At 53.0% G+C, this 12,609-nt stretch overlaps 2 protein-coding genes across 4 annotated transcripts in view; one reads left to right on the top strand and one right to left on the bottom strand.

Annotated features, from left to right (window-relative positions):
* The window catches only part of LOC133361317 (zinc finger protein 91-like), a gene marked incomplete at its 3' end in the record, with an annotated part of 1,159,662 nt that overhangs the window by 882,210 nt on the left and 264,843 nt on the right, over positions 1-12,609 (bottom strand). The window lies entirely within an intron of this gene.
* The window catches only part of LOC133361254 (uncharacterized), a 59,435-nt gene that overhangs the window by 36,339 nt on the left and 10,487 nt on the right, over positions 1-12,609 (top strand). For all 3 annotated transcript variants that reach the window (XM_061580153.1, XM_061580150.1, XM_061580152.1), the window contains exons 11-20: positions 548-670; positions 1,522-1,673; positions 2,310-2,406; positions 3,770-4,351; positions 4,672-4,764; positions 5,239-5,729; positions 5,906-6,027; positions 9,786-9,842; positions 11,020-11,404; positions 11,850-12,058. In XM_061580153.1, coding sequence (XP_061436137.1) covers positions 548-670; positions 1,522-1,673; positions 2,310-2,406; positions 3,770-4,351; positions 4,672-4,764; positions 5,239-5,729; positions 5,906-6,027; positions 9,786-9,842; positions 11,020-11,404; positions 11,850-12,058 — 2,311 coding nt within the window. The remainder of the gene's footprint in view (positions 1-547; positions 671-1,521; positions 1,674-2,309; positions 2,407-3,769; positions 4,352-4,671; positions 4,765-5,238; positions 5,730-5,905; positions 6,028-9,785; positions 9,843-11,019; positions 11,405-11,849; positions 12,059-12,609) is intronic.

Here is a 12,609-nt window from a genome sequence, read left to right as displayed (position 1 = left end):
GGTGGTGTGGTGGAGAAATGTATGATGTGGTGGAGGGGGTGGCGGTGTGTGGCGGAGGGGGAGGTGGGGTGGAGGTGGAGTCATGTGGTGGAGAGGATGGGGGTAGCTTCGTGGTGGTGGTGATGTAGTTTGTGAGGATGGCAATGATGATGATGTTGGTGATGGTTTCGATTTAAAGCTTTCGTGACTGCAGGGATTCATCTTCTTGGTTCTTTCGGTAAAGTCACGTAGAAGGGAAGTAATAAAATAATAAAAATAAAACATAATAAAATAATATAATAATATAATATAAAATAATATTTTATTATATTATTTTATTATGTTTTATTTTTATTATTTTATTACTTCCCTTCTACGTGACTTTACCGAAAGAACCAAGAAGTTGGTGATGGTTGTGATGATGATGGTGGTGATGTAATTAGTGAAGATGGCAGCGATGGTGATGATGGTGGTGATGGTATTAATGATGGTTATGATGATGATGGTGATGATGGTATTGATGATGATGGTATTAATGATGGTTATGATGATGATGGTGGTGATGTAGTCTGTGAGGATGGCAGCGATGGGTGAACTTCGGAGAGGACCGGAGCGGTGGTTGCCGTGGCGATGTTCATTCTGCGCCTTCCAGACGGAGACCAAGAAGGGCATCGTGTCTCACTACCTCAAGGTACTCGCTCACCTACTCACCTACCCACTCACCTACTCACTCACCTACTCACTCACCTACTCACCTACTCGCTCACCTACTCACCTACCCACTCACCTACTCACTCACCTACTCACTCACCTACTCGCTCACCTACTCGCTCACCTACTCTCTCACCTACTCGCTCATCTCCTCCCTCACCTACTCACTAACCTACACACTCACCTACTCACTCACCTACTCACTCACCGACTCACTCAGCTACACACTCACCTACTCACTCACCCGCCCACCGACTCGCTCACCTGCTCGCTCGCCTCGTTCACCTATACACTCACCTACTCACTCATCTACTCACTAACCCAATCACTCGCCTACTCACCTACTCGCCCACCTACTCACCTACCCACTCACCTACTCACTCACCTACCCACTCACCCACTCACCTACTCGCTCACCTACTCGCTCACCTACTCGCTCACCTACTCTCTCACCTACTCGCTCATCTCCTCCCTCACCTACTCACTAACCTACACACTCACCTACTCACTCACCTACTCACTCACCCACTCACTCACCTACACACTCACCTACTCACTCACCCGCCCACCGACTCGCTCACCTGCTCGCTCGCCTCGTTCACCTATACACTCACCTACTCACTCACCTACTCACTAACCCAATCACTCACCTACTCACTCACCTACACACTCTTCTACCCACTCACCTACACACTCACCTACTCACCCACTCACTCAACCACCCACTTGCCGGACCTCACGGAACCGCTGACCACCTCGCTCACATAACTTGCCCCAACTCTATGTTAAGGCTACACGGGGGGCCTTTGCCTTTATGTGTGCGGCATGCAGAAGCACCCAGGCATGTACCCCAAGAAGAAGTACTCCTCCAAGCTTCGCGAGTACTTCAGAGTTGTCTACGTGGAGAGTGCAGTAGCCACCACCACCGCTACCGCCACCGCCACCGCAGCAGCAGCACCCACACCACAGCTCCCACCATATCGGTGAGTGGGTGGATGGGTGGGTGAATGGGTGGGTGAGTGGGTGGGTGGGTGAGTGGGTGGGTGAGTGGGTGAGTCGGTAGGTGGATGAGTGGGTGGGTGAGTGTGTGAGTGGGTTGGTGAGTGGGTGGGTGGGTGAGTGGGTGAGTGGGTTGGTGAGTGGGTGGGTGAGTGGGTGGGTGGGTGAGTGGGTGGGTGAGTGGGGGGGTGAGTGGGTGGGTGAGTGGGTGAGTGGGTGAGTGGGTGAGTGGGTGAGTGGGTGAGTGGGTGGGTGGGTGAGTAGGTTGGTGAGTGGGTGGGTGAGTGGGTGGGTGGGTGAGTGGGTGGGTGAGTGAGTAGGTTGGTGGGTGTGTGAGTGGGTGATTGGGTGGGTTAGTGGCTGGGGAATGGATAGGTGGGTGGGTGAGTGGCTGGGTGAATGGATAGTTGGGTGGGTGAGTGGCTGGGTGGGTGGCTGAGTGAGTGGGTACTTTAAAGGAGTCTACCACTACCACCACGACTCCCAGGCATAGGGGGTGGTATGGTCCTGATAACCACCACCACCATGGTCCTGATCACCCACCACCACCCTAGCGGGCACCACTGCACTTGCCCCTGTGGCTAGCTGGAGGCTACCTGGGGTGCCGTTGCCTTGTGCAGGTGCGTGAGCTGCGCTGAGTCGGAGTTCGGGGACCTGGGGACTCTGGCGGCGCACTACACGGAGACTCACAGCCACCAGTTCCCGCGCGAGTTCTCGGTGAGTCCGGGGTGCAGATTATGGGGAGTGCTGAGTCTATGGGCAGTGCTGAGTCTATGGGCAGTGCTGAGTCTATGGGCTGTGTTGAATCTATGGGCAGTGTTGAGTCTATGGTGCAGTGTTTAGTCTATGGGTAGTGTTGAGTGTATGGGCAGTGGTGAGTCTATGGGCAGTGTTGAGTCTATGGGCAGTGTTGAGTCTATGGTGCAGTGTTGAGTCTATGGGTAGTGTTGAGTGTATGGGCAGTGGTGAGTCTATGGGCAGTGCTGAGTCTATGGGCAGTGTTGAGTCTATGGGTAGTGTTGAGTGTATGGGCAGTGTTGAGTCTATGGGCAGTGTTGAGTCTATGGGCAGTGCTGAGTCTATGGGCAGTGTTGAGTCTATGGTGCAGTGCTGAGTCTATGGTGCAGTGTTGAGTATATGGGCAGTGCTGAGTCTATGGTGCAGTGCTGAGTCTATGGTGCAGTGTTGAGTATATGGGCAGTGCTGAGTCTATGGTGCAGTGTTGAGTCTATGGTGCAGTGTTGAGTCTATGGGCAGTGTTGAGTCTATGGTGCAGTGTTGAGTCTATGGGTAGTGTTGAGTGTATGGGCAGTGGTGAGTCTATGGGCAGTGCTGAGTCTATGGGCAGTGTTGAGTCTATGGGTAGTGTTGAGTGTATGGGCAGTGTTGAGTCTATGGGCAGTGTTGAGTCTATGGGCAGTGCTGAGTCTATGGGCAGTGTTGAGTCTATGGTGCAGTGCTGAGTCTATGGTGCAGTGTTGAGTATATGGGCAGTGCTGAGTCTATGGTGCAGTGCTGAGTCTATGGTGCAGTGTTGAGTATATGGGCAGTGCTGAGTCTATGGTGCAGTGTTGAGTCTATGGGCAGTGTTGAGTCTATGGTGCAGTGTTGAGTCTATGGGTAGTGTTGAGTCTATGGTGCAGTGCTGAGTCTATGGGCAGTGTTGAGTCTATGGTGCAGTGTTGAGTCTATGGTGCAGTGTTGAGTCTATGGGCAGTGCTGAGTCTATGGTGCAGTGCTGAGTGTATGGGCAGTGGGCAGTGTTGAGTCTATGGGCAGTGCTGAGTCTATGGCAGAGGTCGCTAATGGGTTTTGATTCCTTACCGTATCCGGCCGGGTACGGGTACGCGTTTGCTACCTCTAGTCTATGGGCAGTGCTGAGTCTATGGGCAGTGATGAGTCTATGGGCAGTGTTGAGTCTATGGTGCAGTGCTGAGTCTATGGTGCAGTGTTGAGTCTATGGGCAGTGTTGAGTCTATGGGCAGTGTTGAGTCTATGGGCAGTGTTGAGTCTATGGGCAGTGTTACCCACAATGCACTGCTCCTGATCTTGGACCCCTCCCCCTTTTCCCTTTGCCCAGGTTCAGGAGGAGGGAGACAAGGAGAGAGACACGGAGGGAGACACGGAGGGAGACACGGAGGGAGACACGGAGGGAGACAAGCACGGAGACATGGAGAGAGACACGGAGAGAGACACGGAGGGAGACACGGAGGGAGACAAGGCCAGAGACACGGAGGGAGCCAAGGAGGGAAACAAGGAGGGGGACACGGAGGGAGACACGGAGGGAGACACGGAGGGAGACACGGAGGGAGACACGGAGAGAGACACGGAGAGAGACACGGAGAGAGACACGGAGAGAGACACGGAGAGAGACACGGAGAGAGACACGGAGAGAGACACGGAGAGAGACACGGAGAGAGACAAGGACGGAGACAAGGACGGAGACACGGAGGGAGACACGGAGGGAGCCAAGGAGGGAAACAAGGAGGGGGACACGGAGGGGGCCGGCCGGCTATCGTGTCTCTCTTGTGGACTTATCGTCCGCTCTGTGGGGGACATGGGGAGACACCTGGAGCAGCACGGGGATGCGGGGAGACATGCCGGCGAGACCCGCGGGGGACAGGGAGACAATGCGGGGGGACAGGGAGACAACGCGGCTGAGGTGAGAGATGCGGGGAGACGCAGGGAGACTCGGGGAGACTTGGGGTGACTCAGAAACGTGGGGAGTCTAAGGGAGACGACACGGGGAGACTGGGAGACTCTGGGAAACTCTGGGAGACACGGGGAGACTCAACGTGGGGAGTCTCAGAGAAAGGACACGGGGAGATTCAGGGAGATTCAGGGAGACTTGGGGAGACACGGGGACACCCGGTGAGATGCAGGGAGACACGGGGAGACTTGGGGAGACTCGTGATGGTCAATGTTGTGGAGCTGGCTTGTCTAATCACCCCCCCACCCGCCTCACCCCCCCCACCCCCGTAGCCCGAGTACAGTGAGATTGCGGGCTATCAGTGCCGCTTCTGTGGAGAAACTCACCACTCCATGAAGGCCATCGCCAACCACCTACGCAAGCACGTGAGCCACTCACCACCCACCCACCCACTCACCCACCTACTCACTCACCCACCCACTCACCCACCCACCCACTCACTCACCCACTCACTCACTCACTCACCCACCCACTCACTCACTCGCTCACCCACCCACTCACTCACTCACTCGCCCACCCACCCACTCACTCACCCACCCACCCACCCACTCATTCACTCACTCACCCACCCACCAACCCACCCACTCACTCTCCCACCCACCCACTCACACTGTACTCGCATTGCACGCACGCTCACTGTACTTGTGTTGCACTCATCACATTGTACTCCTCACAATGCACCAATCACACCGTACTCACACTGTACCCCCTCACGGCACCCACCAACTGTACACACTGTATGTGCTGCCACTACACTTGCACGGCACTCCTCACACTGTACTCCTCGCTGTACTCGTCACGCTGCACTCATCACACTGTACTCCTCGCTGTACTCCCAGCTCAACAAGCGCGCCTCCCAGCCGGTCTTGACGCCGGGTGGCGGAGGGCCCCACAACGCTCTCCCCGGCTCGACTCCGTCGCCCGCCGCCTCCTCGCCTCCACCCTCCTCATCGTTGTCATCGCGAGGACGGGGAGGAGGAGGAGGCAGCGGTGGAAGCTACGGTGCCGATTTTCAGTCTCCGTGCGCGGCCGAGCGGAGCTCCGGGGGAGTCGGATCGACGGCTGCTGTAGCCGCGGGAATAAAGGTCCCCGCTCCGTCCCTCCAGGGCGGCGTGGGCAGCAGCAGTGGCTCCCCCGAGGGCAACAACAGGGGCTACCCCTGCTCCGACTGCCCCCTGCTCTTCCGCTCGCTGGCGGGCCTGCGCTCGCACGAGAAGAGCCACGCGGCTCACGCTGCCTCGTCGGCGGCCGCCTCGGGCGTCCGCTACAGCCGGACGGAGGGGCGCTACAGCTGCGAACTCTGCTCCTTCGCCACGGCCTTTAAGCACAAGTGAGAGACAGCCTGCACCACTACCACGTACAGCCTGCGTCACTATCACTACCACGTACAGCCTGCGTCACTATCACTACCACGTACAGCCTGCATTACTACCACACTGGGTTGTTGGATGTTGATGTTTGAGTTGGCTCTGCCCTCACTCCCGCTCCCCCCCCTCCTCCCCCCAGCATGTTGAGACACGTCCAGAACCGTCATGGCCACCACAAGCCGTACCGCTGTAAGCTCTGCTCCTTCCGCACGGGCTACAAGACTTGCCTCACCAGCCATGTGCAGCGTCTACACCCCACTAGTGAGTAACACAACCACCCTAACCTCTTCTTGGTTCTTTCGGTAAAGTCACGTAGAAGGGAAATAATAAAAGAATACAAATAAAACATAATAAAATAATTCTCATGACGTTTCGGCCACAACGCAAGCAGCCGTCCTCAGGTGAAGACCAGGTCTGTCGGGGAGACAGCATCTGACCCTAACCTCCACACTCACTACCACACTAACCACGACAACCACACAGAGAGACATGGATAGGCACACAGACAAACAACGCCTCTGAGAGGGGGCAGAGAGGGGGGTAGAGAAATTTGCATGTCAAGGAGAGAATTGGAGCTTTCGTGACGGCAGGAAATACTAGAGATACAAAACAGAGACACAGAGAGAGAAAATCAACTTAATTAAACAAACTTAGTCAAATTTGGGAAAGTAATGCAATGCAACACAGAGTCGGTCAACACACAATTAACGCATAGCCTGGTTTGATTACGTTATTCCAAAAATTGCTAAATTAGAAGTTAAGTGTGAAATTTGATAGAGACAAGATACAGACACGGAGACACGAAGACACGAAGACAGACACACAAGCAGAGGGAGACAACACAGAGACACAGAGAGAGAGAACTAACTTAAATCCTCCCGTTAGAGGTGGATTAAACTTGATTTGAAGCTTTCGTGACTGCAGGAATCTATACCCTCTTGTTCTTTCGGTAAAGTCTATTGGTTAGAAAAATAAAATAAAAAAGAATCTATCACAACGTTTCAATCGCAACACAAGCGGTCGTCCTCAGGCAGAAAAAATAATCCAGCAGTGGAACTGCTGAACCAGCGAGAGAGCTGTTACAACAAGAGGTTATGTATGTGGCGATGGGCAAGCAGGCGGGGTCTCAGCTGGAAAGGAATTCCATCCCTGGATGCAAGCATGTCGTGTCAATGGGGGAGATTAGGGAGAGCGAGATTAGGGAGAGAGATTCGCATGAAATGAGCTTCCGTCGCCGCATAAGAGTATCGTCCCCCACGCATATGCGCACAACAGCAGTGTTAATGGGAGATTAATGATTCCAGTTATACCAAAATCAACAAAGATCCTACCAACCGCCTGGCTACAAAAAACAACAATATCATCACGAATTCCACTTCTCTAATCGAACCGACCAAGCAGCTCTCTCTAAAACCTTCGGCTGCTAGACCACCCAGATTCTATGGCCTTCCAAAAATCCATAAAGAAGGTACTCCACTCCGTCCTGTCGTTTCTACCATCAACTCACCTACCTACAAACTGGCCCAATTTCTGTCTGAGGTTGTTTCCATTCACGGGCAAGACCACCTCAGCAGTACTTAACCCAGCTCACTTGGTTTCTCTAATCAAGGACATTTCACTGTCTCCAGATGATTTGCTTGTCAGCTTCGATGTAGTATCTCTGTTCACCAAGGTACCTGTGCCTGATACCATAGCAATCATTGAAGACTTGGTCCAACAGGGCCTGAATCCTGATGTACCAACTTTGGTGAGGCACTGCCTTACCAACACTTACTTCACCAGGAATGGTACATTCTACAAACAAAATGAAGGTACCCCTATGGGTTCTCCCTTATCACCAGCGGTAGCAAATGTTTTCATGGAGAAATTTGAGACAGATGCCATCCTGACATCCACCCTATGTCCTTCATTGTGGAAGAGATAACGTAGATGACACTTTCGTCATCTGGCCACATGGCCAGCCAGCACTGAACCAATTTCTCAACCACATAAATTCCATACACCCATCCATCAAATTCACCATGGAAGTGGAAAATGAAGGCAAGCTATCATTCCTGGATGTTTTGATTGAGAAGAGGCCTGATGGCTCGTTGGGACATTCCATCTACAGGAAAGCCACCCACATGGATTCCTATCTAAAGTCTGACTCCCACCACCATCTGGCCCAGAAGAACTCCCTCATCAAAGCACTACACCATAGGGCCCGTTGCATCTCCGACCAGCATCACCTAGCCAGTGAACCGGAGCACGTACACCAAGCCCTCAAGATGAATGGATACTCAGACCGCACAATCCAACCATGGGGAGACAACCATCTGAGGACCCATCAAAACCATCATCTTGCCATCCATAGCAGGTGTTACCAAAAATATTTCCAAAATCTTAAACAAGAACGATCCAGGTCCGATTCAACACGGTACACAAAATCCGTGATTTGATCCCATCTGTGAAGGATGTCATTCTTGACATGCAATACCCTGGTGTCTACAAACTAAGTTGTGTCTCCGGCAGCAGTTACATTGGGGAAACGAAACGACGTCTCGGACCGTGTTCGCGAACACAAGGCAGATCTGAAACACGACAGAACCAATACCTCTGCAGTGGCTGATCATTGTTATAACGCAGTGGGCTCGCACGATATTGTTTTTTACGAGACCAAGGGACTTTACAAACCTTCGGGCTACCATCAAAGATTTGTCCATGAAGCCATCCAGATATATAAACACAGAGACAATTTCAACCGAGAAGATGGGTACAAGCTGGGCAATCATTGGAAGGACGTTATCAACCAAATAACGTCGTAACTTATTGTGGTGCTTCCATTCTTCTCTGCCGTTTGGCTGTTATCTCCGACTCTCTGAGTTGCATTGCCCTGTTGGGTGCCTCTGCATTAACGAGCTGGGGTCTCACTAACATGGCCACCTCTGCTCCCTTAGCCTCGATGTATCGATGGTTCTGGCTGTGTGATGGGCTGTGTGTCTCAATGGCGCGACCACCGTTGCGGTGGTTCTCTTGCGTGGACGCGCTTGCCTCACAGCGCAGTTGGCAGCGCCGCAGCTTGTGTCACACATAGACGTGACATTAACTTACTAATCCCCCTAATCTCCCTGCCTAATCTCTCCCATCAACATAGTGCCAATCTCCCATTAACACTGCTGTTGTGCGCATATGCGGGGACGATACTCTTACGCGGCGACGGAAGCTCATTTCATGCTAATCTCTCTCCCTAATCTCTCTCTCCCTAATCTCCCCCATTAACACAACTGAGGTGCTTGCGTCCGGGGATGGAATTCCTTTCCAGCTCAGACCCCGCCTGGTTACCCATCACCACATATATAACGTCTTGTTGTAACAGCTCTCTCGCTGGTTCAGCAGTTCCACTGCTGGATTATTTTTTCCGCCCGAGGACGACCGCTTGTGTTGCGATCGAAACGTCGTGATTTATTATTTTTTATTGTATTTTTCTACCCACGTCACTTTACCGAAAGAACCAAAGAGTACACAACAACCAGCTCACTAACCACAACAACCACTACACTAACCACAACAACCACCACACTAACCACTACACTAACCACTACCACACTAACCACCACACTAATCACCACTACACTAACCACCACACTAACCACCACTACCACACTAACCACCACCACAACTACCATACTAACCACCACCACAAAACCAACCACCATAACACTAACCACCACCACACTAACCACCACAACCACGACACTAACCACCACTAACCACCACTACCATACCACCACGACACTAACCACCACCACTACCAACCGCCGTGTGTGGTGGTGGTGAGTTTGATATAGGTGGTTAATGATGGTGGTGAATAGTTGCTGGTGAATGGTGGTAATGATGTTGATGGTGTTGATGGGTGTGATGTTGATGGTGGTGATGATGATGATGAAGGTTGTGATGTTGATGATGGTTGTGATGATGATGATGGTGATGTTGGTGGTGGTAATGCAATTGTGATGTTGATGGTGGTGATCTTGATGCAGATGTATCCTCAGCACCCTCACAGCTGAGAAGAGAAGTCTGCAACACAACTCCTGCAGGTACGGGGAGAGAGACACGGGGAGAGAGACACGGGGAGAGAGACACGGGGAGAGAGACACGGGGAGAGAGACACGGAGAGAGAGACACGGAGAGAGAGACGGATACGGGGAGAGAAAGACACGGGGAGAGAGAGAGACACGGGGAGAGAGACACCTGGAGAGAGACACGGGGAGATCGACACGGAGAAAGACACGAAGAGTGAGAGATACACGGAGAGAGACATGGGTAAAGAGACACGGAGAGTGAGAGAGACACGGAGAAAGACACGGAGAAAGACACGGAGAAAGACACGGAGAAAGACAAGGAGAAAGACGGGGAGAGAGAGCGAAACACAGAGTTAGAACACGGAGGCTTTCACAATGATTATCATTCATAATAGAGGTTTTTGAGTAAATATATAAACGTGTCGCTGAAACCCGCCACCACCCGACACAGCCAACTAGTAAGGGTTGTCACGTAAACAGAACGTGGCCAATTCGTCACTAGTACAGCACGCCGGTGCGTTGGAGAGCCAAGCCGCAACATTTACAAACTGAGTACGACGTTTCACCTTATATAAGGAACGAAACAGTAAGACTTCTCCACAAATCTGGCTGTCGCCTGATGAAGCTAGTTGTAATTACTGGCGAAACATCGTGGGTTTACTCTCCAACACACAACAACTGGTTAGTGCTGTAGTGATAACTAATGATCACATTTTGTTTACTTGACACAAACCTTGCTGATTGGTTGTGTCGGGTGGTGGCAGGTTTAACGACACAGCATTTATATTTACGCGATATAACCCTAAAACCTCTCTTATGGATCTGTGTTTGTCTCTCTGTGTATAGGTGCCTGTTTAATTAATTATTTGTGTCTCTCTTTGTCTCTATGCGTGATTCTCTCCCTCTGAGTCTCTCACCTCCCGTGTCTATTTCTCGGAGAGTGATTGAGTGGGTGGGTGAGTGAGTGGATGGATTAGTGGGCGATTGGGCAAGTGAGTGGGTGGGTGGGTCGGTGAGTGGGTGACTGGGCGGGTGAGTAGGTGAGTGAGTTGGGTGAGTAGGTGATTAGGTGAATGAGTTGACGGGTGAGTAGATGGGTGAGTGGATTGGTGAGTGGATGGGTGAGTTGGGAGAGTTGTTCAGGAGGTGAGTGACCCTCTCTCCCCCTCACCTTTCTGCTCACCTCTCTTAGCCGATGGCTACCAAGAACCCAAGTACATCGAAGCTCAGATCATGCAGTACCACAACAGGATGGCGATGGCTTCAACATTCACCTCCACCACCACCTCTTCCTCCTCCAACACGTCCACCACCGCCGACAATGCCACAGATCCCAACAACCACAACAACCACAGCAACCAAAGCAACCACCTCAACCACAATCAGAGCCCCCACCACAACACCTCACCACCGTCGCAGTCGCTCACCAAGTCGCTCACCAAGTCGGTGGCTCTCCCCTGCGAGTTCTGCTCCTTTGTGAGCTCCCACGTCCAAAGCCTCAAGAGGCACTACCGGGACCGGCATAATGGGAAACGTCTCCGCTGCTGCACCCTCTGCACCTTCTACAGCGGCAGCAGGTAGGTGGGGTGGGTGGGTGGGTGGGTGAGTGGGTGGGTGGGTGAGTAAATTAGTGCATGGATGGGTGCATCAGTGGGTGACTGGGTGTGTTTGTGAATGAGGGGGTGGGTAGGTGGACAGATAGGTAGAATAATGGGTGGGTAGGTAGGTGGGTAGACAAGTGGGTGAGTTAGCGGGTGAGAGTGGATTGAAGATTGGGTAGCATTAGTGAATGAGTTGGTGGGTGGGTAGGTTGGTAGGCATTTAGGTGCTTAAATTAGTGGGGGGATGGGCAGGTGAGTGGGTGGGTAGCTAGATGAATGGGTGCGTGGGTGAGTCACTAAGAGTTTTGTCTCCCTCTACCCCCCCACCGTGCCCCCCTCCCCACCGTGCCCCCCCCCACCGTGCCCCCCTCCCCACCGTGCCCCCCCCTACCGTGCTCTCCCACCGCCCCTCTCACCACAGGGAAGTGCTGGAGTCCCACGTCCGTGGGCAGCACGGAGGGGTGGGGCTCTCTGGCGGGGCGCCCCTCTCTGGGGGCGTGGGTCCCGCTGGGGTGGTGGGGGGAGGAGGGGGTGGGGGCTATCCCCCGAGGGCGGAGCTGCAGTGCCCTTTCTGCCTCTACAGCAGCCTGGACAAGGCGACCATGATCACTCACATCATACTACACGGAGGTACGTAGACACTCGCACGTAGACACATTCACACGTAGACACACGACAAGAACAACCGCCATTTGCCACTAAGTGACGGTAACATCACCATGGTTCTTGTGCCAGGCTATGTGCACGTTAGACCACGTGAAGTGTCGAACGCCCACTGACAGGAGGTCACGGAGCAGACCCAGGTGCCATGGGTTGACTGACTGAGATGACTGGCCGCTGCACCACCGGTGCCCTTACTGTGCAAACTTGCTGTGTTTTTGCCACTCGGCGCTCCGCTCGTTGTTGTGAGCGTCGCTCCTGTGCCTTCCGTTGTGGCTGGAGGGCGGCTTCCTCCAACTCCTGGACCTTTCCCGACACACTGAGGAGTGAGATGCCCCTGTAGTTGTTACAGTCTGTGTGGTCCCCCTTCTTAAAGAGGGGGACCACCAAAGCATCCACGTGATATTTTCCAGGCTGAGGGATTTCCCCTCCCTTAACACCTCAGAAATTCTCAGCATATTGACAATCCTCTTCCTGGGGGTAGGATATCGGATCGCCTTTCTTTCCCTTAATCATGGTGA

The sequence above is a fragment of the Lethenteron reissneri genome, chromosome 72 (assembly GCF_015708825.2).
Source record: "Lethenteron reissneri isolate LAM-NWPU_2019-01 chromosome 72, ASM1570882v1, whole genome shotgun sequence".
Taxonomy (NCBI): domain Eukaryota; kingdom Metazoa; phylum Chordata; class Hyperoartia; order Petromyzontiformes; family Petromyzontidae; genus Lethenteron; species Lethenteron reissneri.
This window is presented reverse-complemented; position numbering and strand designations above follow the sequence as displayed.